Here is a 14,160-nt window from a genome sequence, read left to right on the forward strand (position 1 = left end):
AAAGGCAAGTATCTTACAGTAAGTTAGGACAGAAACATGGGTTGGACTATACATATCAGTGAATAGTGATGGAGTTACCTGCTCTGACTGGGAAAGTGCACTGAGGAACGTGGGAAAAGATGCAACATCTGGGGGCAGGGCAAAGAGAAAAGTTTCAAGATACAAGAAAATAACCTTCCTGAGTCCAGCCAGTGGTCCAGCTCGCGTCTGTCCTGGCAGTGGCAGGAGAGCAGACGAGACTGGCCATTCTCTGCCGCTCATTACCCTGGCACTTCCCCAGCATTCGGTCATTGGATTACAAGAGGCTAGAGGGGACAACTCCTTTTACTTCTCCATCAGCATAAAAGACACTAGATTTAACCACCAGGCCAGATCACAATGGGTGCAAAGACTAACGGGTACCTGCAAGGGAGGAGTGTGGATTGCGACTGCTAAGCATGAAGTTGCAGGAGATCAGTCCTGTGAGGAGTTGATCCAGCAAAGCACTGAAGTGCGGGCACGGTGTTAGGCACACAGTGCCGCAGGGTGGTCCCTCACCTGCAGTGTAGCAGATGGGCTTCGACGGTTGTTTTCGTGCTCATGGAGCATCAACACTAGCAAACAGGAGACAGCAGAACCAACAGCAAAAGTATACCTATAGAGTTCTCCTTATTTAAGGAGAAACAGAAATGGCAATGAACGATGCCCGGTGATGATAGGCAAACAACAAAAATTGAAAGGAAAATAAAAACTGGAGATTTTAGAGTAGCAAGAGAGGAATAAAGTGATGTTCCTCTGCCAGGCAACTGGGCATCACTGGCTTCACCCATGTGTAATCAGCTTAGAGCCACCAGCTGTGGCTCTGAATCTCAGCAGGGATGGTGGGCATTGAGCTGAGGAAAGAGCCACAGAAGCATCCATCATTGCAGCCCCGGAGAAGCAATGGGCTGAAACTCTACAAACACAATCCCAACTGCATTTACCCTCTGGGATGAGCTCCAAGAAGGGCACGAGGCAGTGAATAGGTGGATGGTAAGATAGCTGGCACGGCTCTGCCCATCCCAGCTATCACCCAGGGACGTGCAGTTTTGGAGGGCGGCTGAAGCTGGGCCGGGGCAGTGGGATGCTCTGGATGGGTGAGACACAACAGGGAGTACAGGGAAGGGCTGAAACAGGTCTGGTTTGCTTTTTTTAAACAATAGCAAGGAGGTCTGCACTGTCAAAGGCCTTTTTCTGACTGGGGAACCAAAGCAGACAACTTCTTGCCTTTCATCAGAACACCAAACGGGCAGTCCCTGGAGTCAGTCAGTCTGAGTGATGCTAGAGGGGAGACAGCCAGGAACCCAAGAGGGACAACAGCCGTGGTGGGCCAGCCTAAGCGTACAGCAAACAGCTCTGAGACAGAGACAGCTTCAGACAGATGGCTGAGGATATCCATAGGCTACCAAGTTCTCATTTTGGTCTGGATCAGCTTTATTCAATCTTCACTAATGCATCTATTTCTATCTGTTTTTCTAAAGGCATGCAAGCCACCCAGTGCATCCCTCTGCCTGGGTTACGGGTGCTGGGACTACACGTGCAGCCTTCCTCTGCTGCAGCAACATTTGTCCTTCCCCCACAGGCTCTCGGGGTAGGATTGTTTTTATTAGTTTTCTGATAATACCTGGCACTACAGAGAAATACAGACTTGCTGTTGCAGTCTCAGAGCCTCAACCAACATCATATGAATGAAGGACAGAAAAAGCAATGTGAATCACTGAGTGACTGGAGAGTTCAGCATGCCTATCAGTTCATTTTCAAGGACGGGTTTTTTACTGCAAAAACACATGTAAAGAATCATACAGCAGCTCAGTAATGCTGCTGTCACAGCAAATTCATTTTCTGCAGAAGAGAGGAAGAGAACAGCAGAGTTATATACACTTGCAACCAAATCTGCCCCTGGTTATCACTTCTGCCTTAGCAAGAGCTGACATCTTCCCTGCTAAGAATATTATCAGAATAACAACATGGAGAATATTGCCGTTCAACATCCTATTTTCAGCCAGCTTCATGGGGAAGGCATTTTGTAAACAATGTGTTGGGGCTTTGACAGAATTTAATACAAATAACCTGAAATTTCCATTGACACCAATTTTAAGATTAAAATTCCTGAGCGCCAGCTCCCTGACAGGGATGTGGGCCAGGCAGTCCTCCCGCTTCTCTCCGAGTCCAGAGCCCCTTCGCTCCTACCTCCATCCCTGTGCACAGCCAAAGAGCCCTGCAAAGCCAGCAATGCCAGCAGCTTCCAGCTCTGGCTAAGGGGATACGGCATCGTTGTCCTAACCCAAACCTGAATTCGCATCAACAATAACAGAGTTTGGAGCTTAGCCAACTAATATTCTAATTACTTTATGCTAAGCTTCCAGATTCTTCATTGTTAGATCAAAAGGCCCTCAAAGACTAAGACACTGGCATTTCTGCATATTTGATAAAGAGCTGAGAAGCACACACCACCATTTTGCAGGCGCTAATTGCTACACAACCATTGCATTAGCAACTAGAACTTTTGCTACGCAAAAGCAATAAGTACTTGACAAAGCAGATTACTTTTAAAATTATAATAATCTTCAGAAAAAAAAAACCAAACCAACAACCCCCAAAAGCTATCAACTCACCCATTTTCCACAGGTCAAATTCAAACGATTACTGTCCCACTGCAGTGAAGCCCAAATGACTCAGCCGACTGAACCAGCACAGGGTGCTGTGAGATATAATTGTTTTACCTTATCTGTGCCCGTTTCCTAACTCGGAAAGAATGAGAAGCCCTCCACGAGTGAATTCAGCATTATTCATAAATAGTATCAGGATACAGCTGGATATTATGGTAAACTCGAAATTTCACAGAGATTATTGCAAGGAGCAGATTTGCTCCGAGAGAAGTGGGTTCAGCCTCGGGTTTTAAGTGAAGCAATGGATAATACTCTCTGTGAACCTCTCCCTCGTTCTAGAGAACACGGTGAGATTTCCTCTCGGTATTTGAGAGCATGTATGGAGGATCTGAGTTCATACCATAAGGCATTCAGGGGAGAAAAACCACTCTCTGTACCCTGGTGACAGTCTCTGCATGTTTTCTAAAGCATTCTTTTAATAAAAAGGTCAGGTCTATCACATGGCGTACAATTCTGCAGTGTTTAAATACATGTTCTTAAATAAGCAAGGAAATAGAAGTGTCACCTCATCTTAGTCCTCTTTGAACATACATTATAATGACAAGGCATCTCACCAGTCTCCTGTTATAAAATTATTATTTACATACAGAACCTGTTTATTCATTTAATTATCTCTTTTAAACTTGGATTTAACCAGCCAGATAAAATCACTTGTTTGCTGTCTAAAATCCCAGTGGAATTTTGCCTGAGGACTGAGGGTTGGACTCTTCAGACTCTCTTTGCTTTAATTTGTATGTATTTTATAGTACTAATTTCACTGAAACTTGAGTGAAGCTAAGCCAATCAGATGCTTGCAAGAAATTAGTTATCCAAACTTTGTAATGCATACACTTTTAACTGTGTTTGTTTAATTATTGAGAATGACAGCTTCTGTTGGGGAACAAAGCAAGTAAAATAAAAGCGAGCCAAAAGATGGAACATTGCAGTATCATTTCAGAAAATTTAGTAAAAGTTACCCAAACTAAGTATATGATCTTAATTTAGCAACAGACTCAAGAAATCATTATACAAATTCATTTATGATTACATTCTACTTGTCTTTAATTTTCACTGTTCAACATTAACATTAAACATCATAAATGTATGCAATATTTATATAAAATTAAATAACAATATTGAAAAAATAAATACACTTTTACATAAATACATACTGCTGAAAAGTTTCAGCTAATACTATACTCTTGTTTCAAAAGTGACCAAAAAAAATATGGTAGTGACACTCCATCCCGACAGATGAAGTATGTACAGCTACAGAATGGTGTTTGCAACTGATGACAGAGCTAAAGCAAATCCAGGTGATACCACACTAAAGAAAAAGAAGTTTGGACGTTACTACCTACAGTAGTAGCACGAGGTAGACATATATGGGGAGTATTCTGCAGGAGGGACACGAAGCCCTGTTGACCCCATAAATGCAATTCAGTCTTCAAACAGTTCTGGGGTCCCCTACGTCAGAGCCAAGTGACACCTTGGTAATAAGACCTGAAAAATTAAGTCACTTCGTGGCAATGACTGGGGCTCAGCTCTGCAGCCCTTCACCTGCGGGAGGCCAGGGGGCTGCGCGCCCCGCGGGCAGCCGGGAGGAGATGCTGCAGGCAGGATGGGATGCCCCTGCCCTCTGCCTGCTTGCCCGACATCCCACTCGCTCCCAGGAGACTGAGCAAGGGACAACCCGCCAAAGTTAACGTGACTTAGTAGAGTCAAGGGAATTTTTCCTGGGTGAAAAAAAACCAACCCAAAACCAAAATACAGGACTGCATCCTGCATTTCCAACACAGAAGAGCAGACGCAGCCCTGGAGCCTGCTCCTGAACAGCTGTGAAGAGGCCGAACGCTGAGTGACACCAAAACGCAACACAACTCTGTCCACACCTTTGGTTCTTGCAAATGGTCCAGCACAGGTAACAAAGGTTGGCAGCAACTCCCAGCCGGTAATTCTGCGGGAAAGCCACCGCACGGGTTGCTAGCTCTGCTTAGCTCACCTCGCTCATTTTTAGCACCAACTATATCAGTGTACAAGTGATACATTAGCACCTCAAATGAAATATTTCATATCACTGTCCCTTGTACTGGTGAAGCACCGCATAAACACCAGTTCAGCACCAGTTCAGCAGTTTTATGGCTATTGCATAACTCACTGAGGTATGGTAAAAATACTGAGGAGTGTTACTGAAGGCATCCGTGTTACTGAAAGCACCCGCAGAAACCAGAGTGCAGTTGTTTTAACAAGATGACTTTTCAAACCAAGACAATTAAGAAAGTCCAATACATTACAAACAGGCCTCTTTTTTTCTTTTCCTATAAAGTGCTTTTGAATCAAATTAATTTTTTTTTTTTTAAAAATCTTCTTCAAATGCTTTTATAGCAAAATACACAATAAAGGTCGACATTTGTTTGAAGGCCACTCCAAAACCAGCAGGTCCGTGGTTTCCAGCATGCCAGAAGCGGCCCAGAAGAGAATTTCAAATCTGTGGGACCCAAAATAGCATCCCAGCCCCCTGGTTCAGGGCTGCTCTGCCCTCACAAGAGCATCTCTGTAGCAGACTCCTCCAGCGGCAAAGGAGCAGCGTAAGACACTTCTGCTCCAAACACTGTTTTGTTATTAGAAAATTCCCAGGGTTTTAAGCCTTCCACCACCTTGCTGATCCCTTGCTGACTTAATGATATCTAGAGCAGCAGCTGGAGATCAGGCCAGACAATAACTCTCCAGAACCAGAGAGATGCACGAGAACAGCTTACGGGTGCCTTTGCACAGTATATCACACTCATATTATATATACACGGGAACAGAAATAGAGCACGGGTGTGAATGCACACGTGTTTCTATATAGCTGTGTGTGGGGGCAGGTGGGGACACGCACACACATCTATACACACTTGTACATGCTCGGGAGTTGATGCAATTTAGTACACATTTTCCTCTGTCATCTTGCTTTTGGCGGAGAACACGCGACTGGTAAACCAGTAGGTGCACAGTGCAGTATTACCATTAAATATCAGAACAATTTTAACTTCAATGGAAATGTACTGCTGAAACGTCAGGTTTAAATCCATATGCAAAGAACTCAGTCAGAACCAAGACTCACAATGCACAGCGCTCGCAGTGTGTAATAAAACGGACAAAGGTGGCTACTTAGCAGAAAGTGCCTTTTAAATTAAAGGACTCGAGCTCCCCTAATGTAAGCCCTTCCTGAACAGGTGTTATTCTGAATATATTGTCAATAATCCTCTTTAAGTGCAGTTTTAAGACATGAAGCATTAGCACCTTGGTTTGAAGCACATTAAATCTGTTGTTACGGGATATCCACGAAAGGGTTCACAAAGAGAAAGAGTTTATGGTCGTACCGAGCTCCAAGGACCAGCACTCCAGGCAGCATCTCTAGGACAGTCCTGCACATTGCACTGCTCTCTGTCCGGTGGCTTGTCAAGGATTTCACAGCTCAGATCCGTAAACCTTTCTCCGTTCGGGCGCTGGCACACCACCAGCCGTGTTCTTGTCCCTGCCCCACACGGCTTTGTGCACTGGAAGTCAGCAGAGGACAGAGCAATCACCGTCTGGGCAGCAAAAATACTGCCGAGCGGTCGCTCGAAGCGCTAGCACCTCTCAAGACCTGATGGCTGTTTCTGTTCCCAACCAACCCACTCCAGCCAGATCCCCCCGAATGCTGTATGAGCCTCAGATGAGGCATCAGCTGCTTCAGCTCCTCTCTTCCCAAAGCCGTTCACGCTGCTCCACAACGATACGGCCAGACCCAACGTGATACTGGAGGTTAACATCTCTAATTGCTCCTCTCAGACAAATTTTCAGAAGAGAGCAGTGTTTCTATTAAGAAAAAAGGCCTTCACGTAAACTAGACTTCTCTTAAAAAGAAAAAAAAAAAAAAAAAAAAATTTTCTCAATTTTTGTAGAATTCGCTTTTGTCTGGGAAGAAAATTTTCCCATGAGAAATGGAAAGGAAAACACCACTGAGCAGTTGCTAGGGTTCACTCATTTATCAGAGGCTGCCTTTCATGCTCCAATCTTTCTAATAAACGTCACCACAATATCCTCTCTTCTCCCATTTTTCAGCCACCCACTAATGAAAGCCTTCTCCTGCACAGGGAGCCCAAGATGAATGGTGCACTCACCTCTCCCCAGTTGCCATAAACCCACTGAGGACAGGGGCCAGATTCGCACGATCTCTGCTCCATGGGTTTGCTTTTTTCATCGCAGTTATTTGCGGTGTATCCGTTTTCATCCTGGCACACCACGACCCGCCGCTGGAACCCTCCCGCACACGTGCTAGAGCACTGGAAGACACAATTGCCCACAGCTTCATCGAGTCCAGGAATAATTTTGCATTCCCAGCTCCCTTCCAGTGCCTTGCACTGTGGGAATGCACCGCTAGAAATGTAATACAGCTAACAGGCATTATTAACTTCAAAACCCAGCTATTACTAATAGCAGTGCGATGACTTAGGTGCTGACTAAGCAAAGAAAATAAACACGAGCCTAGTTTTAAGCAGGTGAGTAATCCCCACTGCCTTTAATGCAGTGTTTGACATCCCGTTTCTGCTTAATTCCCTTCAGGGACTTCCGTGATAAAGCACTGCAAATTGGATGGGGTGAGAGGAGCTGGCTTTAAGGCTCTACTGTGCTTTGGCAACAGCCCTGCACAGCTGTAAATGTCCCAGGAGACAGCCTAGAAGCAGAGGTTGGCCTTTGCCTCATGGAAAATGATGCCATCAGCTTTCTGCCTGAAGGCCCTCGGAGGTAGGAGGTGTGAGAGGCTGAGAAGTGATGCCTGCACCCTACTGTAACACTTGTTCATGTGAGCAGAGAGCAGAAAGTGGGGAGAAGGGTCCCTCTTTTCCCTGTGTGGTGATGTTAAGAAAAGCCTGGATTAGCCCAGGGCGGGGAAACCAAAAACCAAACAGAAATAAGAAAATCATGGCACTTACAGCACCCCAGGGGCCAATCCTCCACTGATTGCCTCCTGGTATATGTGCACGGTTTCGGTTTGGGCTGCCTCCGGGGTGCAGTTTCAGGCGATTATCCGGATAGAGGAAAGGGTGGATGGGCCTGCCGTAGTCATGGCTGTTTGGATGACAAGGAGACATGGAGCAGTCTTGCTCGGTGGCAGGGAGGTCGTCTGGATCGCACTCACTCCTATCCACCAGCTGGTCACTGTAATTGATGCAGACCACTTGTCGCGTTGCCTTACCTTGACCACAAGTCACCGAGCACTGCATTACAGTGGGAAAAGGAGAGACAGTCACATTTCCAGCTTTGAAAATGAAATGAGACAGACAGCTATTGCTAATAATGAACAGCAGGAAACCTTAATCTTCCCAGTTATAAAAGGGCAAGCGTCACAGATTAATGAAACACGTTTCCAGCAATGACGTCTATAAGGCTCTCCTGCAACAGACAGCGTGATGCTTACAGAGCTCCACTCCAAGGCCTTCCACTGCCCGCACGGCGTCACGGTGCACATTTCTGTGGCTGACGGCTTCGGGAGGTGGAAACAAGCTGACTCGTCGGCCACCGAGCCCTGGTCATCTCGACAGCTGACGTACCTCATCCGGGTACCCTTCCCGCATGTTGCGGAGCACTACGGAAGAGCAACAAGCATTCCACCAGAAAGTTTCCTGATAGATATTACAAGGGCTTTGGAATGAAAAGTTGGTCAAATGCACTTAAAAGTATCACACTGTGTACTGTAAAATAATCCTGAAACTATTATGATAAATGCTTACTGGTGTCCAGGATCCAAATCTCCACTGTGTCCTGTGAATGCCTGATACGGATCTCTTAGCTTCGGGACTATTTGGATGGGGAGGACATGCTGCTATTTCACAGTCCTGTACATGAAATACATGAGGGAAAAGAGGGAAATAAAGAATTTGCAGATGTTTCAGTTAAACCACCTCCTCTCCAATGTAATTATCAACAACACACAACATCTTGAAAATCTGTGACCTGCATGCTTGTGTGTTGGCAGGCTTTCTCCTTGCGTCCTCTTGGTGAATCAGCAAAATTTGGTATCAATACCCCAAGGGCTTCATATGCAGAACCTCGGTGGATTTTTGACTTCTTCGGAATTCTACAATAGGAATCCCTATAACCATGTGCCACCTCCATGCATTAAAACCAGATGTTTTTGAGGCAAAAGATAAAAGTTCATTAAGCAAGTTCTGGTATGAACACACATCTGCAAAGCAGCAACTTTATCTCCCTTCAAAGCTCCCTTCCTTCAGCGTGAGACCTGCAGCCCACTTAATAAAGGTTATGCTGCTGAGCTGATTGCAGCCTTTTGATTCTCTGCAGCCCACCAGACCACCTATATCCACGTACTGATCTTCGCTACACACTAAGCATGCACGGTTTTGGGGACAGGCATGTCATTCTGCTCAGTCTTGGTACGGTGCCCAATAGGAGGGCTCTGGTCCTGTCTGGACCTCCTGGGAAGTCTGGCAACAGAAATGATGAATAGCCATGACTTTACTCCATGAGTCTACGAGTAGTCATTGCCAAAAAGGAAATTAATACTGATCGTCACTGCAAGGGAGAGAGCGGCTCTTGACAAATGGCATAAATGATTTCCGCATTGCTGTGATTTTACTTACACTGGAGATGTGCGTGCCAAGCGATGGCTGATGACAAGCGGGTTTGCTACCCCTTGACTGCAGTGCAATTGGTCTCCATACATGGGAAAAACAGCCCTTTCCTAAATGTTGTGGCCTTAGTTAAACTCTGTGAAGTCATGCAGGACTGAAGCTGGCCAGGGCACCAGCACTACAGCTTCCCTAGATGACAGATAGATGGTAACGTTCTGCTTTATTCAACTCCTTCAGACACCATGGACACATCCTCTGCTTGAAATGGGAATTTACATGTTTGCTTCCAAGCACCAGCGAACACAGCACGGAAAGCCTCTTCAGCAAATTTGCAAGGGGTGCGTAATGCTTCTCAATTTATCCGGCCAGGGGGGATGCATCTGCAATTGTAGCTGGCACATACACTACATTGTCACGTGCAGCAGACAAGAAATGATGGCCCCTGGTCGTCATTAGTACCACACAGCAGCGGTCCTTGCAGCCAAGTGAGCCCAGACTGCAGCCAGGCATCCCAGACCCCATGCAAGCCAAAGGAGGTGTACCCTTCTACTCTCTGGTTGTCTTCCCATATTCATCTACTGTCACCTCTTGAGCTCACGAACTCTTAGAGACCAGCTTTAGCTCTGAATCTGGACAGCCCCTCACACATCCCACCCTATGACTAGAGCTCCATGGATATGAACCATAAGCAAAGGTAATCTTTACCCCATGAAGTCTTGATGTCCTCATAACGAGCTGTCCATTGCCTTTTTGGCAATCTGGTGCTTCAGAGCAAAAGGTTAACCACATGGAGAGGGTCTGGATGGGAACTTCCCAAATACAGCTTCTCTGTCCCACCTCTACCAAAACGGGATGCTGTGCTGCACCTCTCCAACAGCCATATAGCAGACCAAGATACTGCTCTGCATGGGCTGACGTTCAGGGCAAGCCTTTGCTGCAGCAAGACATCCCCCAAAACTGCAGCCTGGATGCCTCTATACACACGCTAGCAAAAGATGGAGACAGGACAGCAGGATTTACCTGGATATCTGTTGGCCTGGTTGCAGCATTACATTCATTATCATCCACCACGGACACGTAGGTGCCCACGACACACTTCACCGCTCTCATCTGGTAGCCTTGGCCACAGGTCATCGTGCACTGGGAGAGGACAGACAGGAGAGAGAAGTGCTGGGTCTGAGTAGTTGCTTCGGTTAGAAAGTATTAATCAGTCCAGCCTGTGTTTAGGCACGCAGCATGAGCAGCAAAAATAAAACCCAGCTTCCCTTCTGGTTTCTCTCCACTTCATGCATTTCAGCTTTAAATTAGGTCACAGTTTTAATTCACTGCGCCCACCAGTGCCTCGCATGCTTCACTTGCTTCCTTGGGAATGAAGGTGCGAGCATTTAAATGACTTACTTTGCTGCACACAGTAAATCATAGTTTGGTAGAACTTGCATTATATCCTCTTTTAAAAGTAGTTGTTCAGCCCCATGGTAGCACAAGCGGCTAATGAATAATTTTGCTGATGGGAAATAAGTCTGACTGGGACAACTGGTCTGGGTTTGTTGCCTGTTTTTTAAGTCAAGAGCTAACAGCTTTGTGGAAAAGGAGATGCCAGAATGCTCCGGGAGAAATGAGCAACTTGTATTTTAACAGAAAAAAAACCCTTACCAACCCAGAAACTGGAAAACATTAAAAGCAACAAAAGCTATGCAATGGGAGCAGCTTTTCTTTGAAAATTAGGCCATGTATTTATGTGCCTAAATATGGATTTAGGAGTGTAACCTTGGAAACCCCTTTTTTGAAAATCATGGCCAATTTAGTATGACACAGATTAAATTTAGCACAAAGGGCAGGTACTGTTACTGCTGCCCATCCACTGAACCCAAGCGAACAGAGGGCTGCTTTGGTGTGCAAATCAATTAACACAGTTATGCTGCTGAATCTGGATGAAAGGGTAGCGCTCAGCCTCGGCCACCAGCACCCAGGCCCCACTGGCCGGGAGCCCTGTGACGGCTCTGCAGTACCTGGCCCCATGGCCCCACTTGCCACGAAGCACACTCTTGCTGCTGGCATGTCTGCACTGACTCCGGCTTCGTTTCAGGATCGCAAAACCTGTCGTTTAATCGATCTTCTCCAAACTGGCACCAGGTCTGGCGGTGTTTATGCCCTTTTCCACAGGTGACCAGGCACTGCAAGGAGTAAAGCGCAAGCTCAGGCAGTGCCGGGGATGCGCTGCCAGCTCAGCACCTGCCCCGGCGCTGAAAAAGAAACCTGGAGACCCGCTGCGAATCACCGGTTAAAAACTGGTGCCCAGAAGCAGCTATTTAGCTAATGACCACATACACTGGAAAGCACACGCGTGTCTTGCAATGAGATGGGAACTGCCCTCAGGAACTGGTCCAGAGCAGAGGCTGGAGTGTGGAGAGCACAGCCAGGCTGGGACCCTTCAGCAGGGGCAAAGCAAGACCACAAAGGCTCTTTGCTTCCAGCAGCTGTGAGATGTAGGGCAAAGCCACAGCGCTGCCCGACGGGGCTTTAGCTGTGCACAATGGGGTGCCAAAGGCTTGCAGAAAAACTTGCTTGGCTCTGAGTGTGTGCAATAAGGGTCTTGGCTCCCGTGGGCTGTAAGTGCCTCTTCCACTGCCCCGGCATGGCTTGGGCTGGCAGCAGCTTGACCCAGAAGACAGATATTTTGCAGAGAACAATCCCTGTTCCTATTTAATTGCTATCGTTATTTTCTAAAAGAAAGTGATTCACAGAAACGAGAGCTATTTGGCCACAAAGGTGACAAGCAGCCTTTGGAAACTGTTCTTCAGCATCCCTGGTCCTGCTGGCAACCAAAATAGGGTTTTGTTGCATTGCGAAGGACACCAGCAGCAGTGGAAGAGGTAATGGTAATAAACAGCAGGGAGAGGGCTGAGCAAGATATTAGTAGCGTGAAATCCTGCCCTCCAGCGACAGCCAGAGCTGCTGGGGCTCATGAGGACAATCTCAAGGGAAAATGAGGGCAGAAGGTATTTTTCTTCCCAAAGCTGCAGAGGAACCGTGGAAAAACTGAGGAGAAATTACTGCAGGATTGGAGAGGAATTAACCTCTTGTGGCTCTGCAGAGGATCGGCCACTTGACCAGTGGCGACGAGGCCAGTGACTTTCCTGCCTGTCTCTAGCCTCCCTGTGCACAGGCTTGGGGAGACCTCCTGCAGCAGGCACAGTGCCACCACACCCCGCGGCACAGCACTGCCAGGCTACGCAAACAAAACCCGAGGGATGAGCAGGGACAGGGAGATCTCTTTGCAGGCACCAGCCCCTCAAGGAGGGCGACCAGCGGGGTAAGCCCACCGTGGTGACCAGCACCTACCTCCGACCAGTCGCCAGTTTTCCACTGGGGGCACAAGAAGTCGCTGCATCGCTGCACCGTCAGCTTCTCCTGCTGACTGCACTTGCTGTCGTCCAGGATGTCGTTGTAGGTGTTCACGCACATGGCTCGCCGCCGCCGCGTTCCCCCGCCGCAGCTCTTGGAGCACTGGGAAGGAGAGACACTGCGTAAATACTTTCTGCCACTCTATTACAGGCAGAGAGCCCATTTATTGCCTTCTCCCTCCTTGCAGTCAGGACTGTGAAGAGACTGCAGAAAACCTCCGGAAGAACAATTTGTGCTTTAAATAACAGGCTGTTACTTTATATATTCCTTTAAAAATCCAATCTCGCTAAGCTTAATAAAATCTCACGGCAATGAGTTTCACAAATTCATTTCAGGTTATAACCCCATTATTACTTTTACAAGTGTTGCATTTCAGTTCTCAAAAATGGCTGTTGCTTGTTCTCATTTTAGGAGAGATTAAATCTCTCTAACCAGGCAGCCCCCCTACACCGTGCCCTCCCTGGAAAGGCCCAGGCTCGTCATTCTTTCAGTGCTAGGTCTGCATTCAGGAATATTCTTGGCCATGGAAAAGTATTCTGCTAAAAAGTGTAAAGGAAACAAATTTCAGAAGTCCTCCACTGACAGTAACATGTCCTCCTGGCTCCTGCCAGTGGGGCGGGTTGTGATGGGAGAAGACAGCCAGCAGAGCTCAGCCTAAAGAAGACAGATCTTGGGATGCTTAAAAGTGTAAATTCATTGCAGTGGAAAATGAGGAGTACCAGGCTGATCTGACTACAGTGTCCTCCAGAAAAAGCAATGAAGCAATGGAAGCAGAATCACTGTGGCCAACTTTTATACGCTCTATGCAACCTAAACAGCCTGAAAGCCCCATGCGAGGAGAAGACAGTGTCTGTCATATTGCTGAGCATCCCTTACCTCAGTCCAGGCCGAGTACCGCCACCCTCCCACATTACAGTCTCCAGTGCACTTCTCCCTCGTGCTCGGCTTGGGTTGACTGTTGCAGAAGCGGTCGTCGACCTTCTCTATCTTCCCCTCCAGCCTGTTGTACTTGGAGCAGTAGATCTCCAGGGTGCGGTACCCCAGCCCACACTGGGCCGTGCACTCGCTCTTCCTTGCGACGTGCCACCTGAGCCGAGAAGAGCAAATGTCAGCCCTGGTGCAGCAAAAAGCCACGACCCCGCATGAAGACACCTGCCTTGGAGAGGACCAGAAGAGGTGGAAAGAGCTGTGGGACTCTGCAGGTAACGTGCTCAGGGGTGTTTGACATACATAGGGAAGATAGGCTGTTGAAATGGAAGTTTTGGCTGTTTACGGCACTTCCCAAAGCTTTGTGGCTTCCAAAAATATGAAGGAATTAACCCTGGCCTTGTTCCCTGCGGGGAAGGAACTGTCACCAGGTCCCTCTTACGGGCAGCAAAGCCACACTGTGACCCTGCGGGACCACGCGAGGCAGCGGGGGGAGTCCGTGCCCAAGCAAGGAGCAGTGCTTGGAAGGCTTTCTGCCCCAC

The 14,160-nt window shown here is 47.3% G+C and overlaps 1 protein-coding gene across 3 annotated transcripts in view; it reads right to left on the reverse strand.

Annotated features, from left to right (window-relative positions):
- Positions 1-14,160, reverse strand: part of ADAMTS9 (ADAM metallopeptidase with thrombospondin type 1 motif 9) — an 86,687-nt gene that overhangs the window by 33,343 nt on the left and 39,184 nt on the right. For all 3 annotated transcript variants that reach the window (XR_014229188.1, XM_082321603.1, XM_082321604.1), the window contains 9 exons: positions 13,568-13,778; positions 12,629-12,793; positions 11,296-11,460; positions 10,307-10,426; positions 8,426-8,530; positions 8,113-8,280; positions 7,628-7,912; positions 6,815-6,976; positions 6,032-6,208 (listed from right to left, as the gene is read on the reverse strand). Coding sequence is in view for 2 of the 3 variants with exons in the window: in XM_082321603.1 (XP_082177729.1) it covers positions 6,032-6,208; positions 6,815-6,976; positions 7,628-7,912; positions 8,113-8,280; positions 8,426-8,530; positions 10,307-10,426; positions 11,296-11,460; positions 12,629-12,793; positions 13,568-13,778 (1,558 nt within the window). In the remaining variant the exon portion in view is untranslated. The remainder of the gene's footprint in view (positions 1-6,031; positions 6,209-6,814; positions 6,977-7,627; positions 7,913-8,112; positions 8,281-8,425; positions 8,531-10,306; positions 10,427-11,295; positions 11,461-12,628; positions 12,794-13,567; positions 13,779-14,160) is intronic.

Source organism: Platalea leucorodia (genome assembly GCF_965183815.1).
Source record: "Platalea leucorodia genome assembly, chromosome: 9".
NCBI lineage: Eukaryota > Metazoa > Chordata > Aves > Pelecaniformes > Threskiornithidae > Platalea > Platalea leucorodia.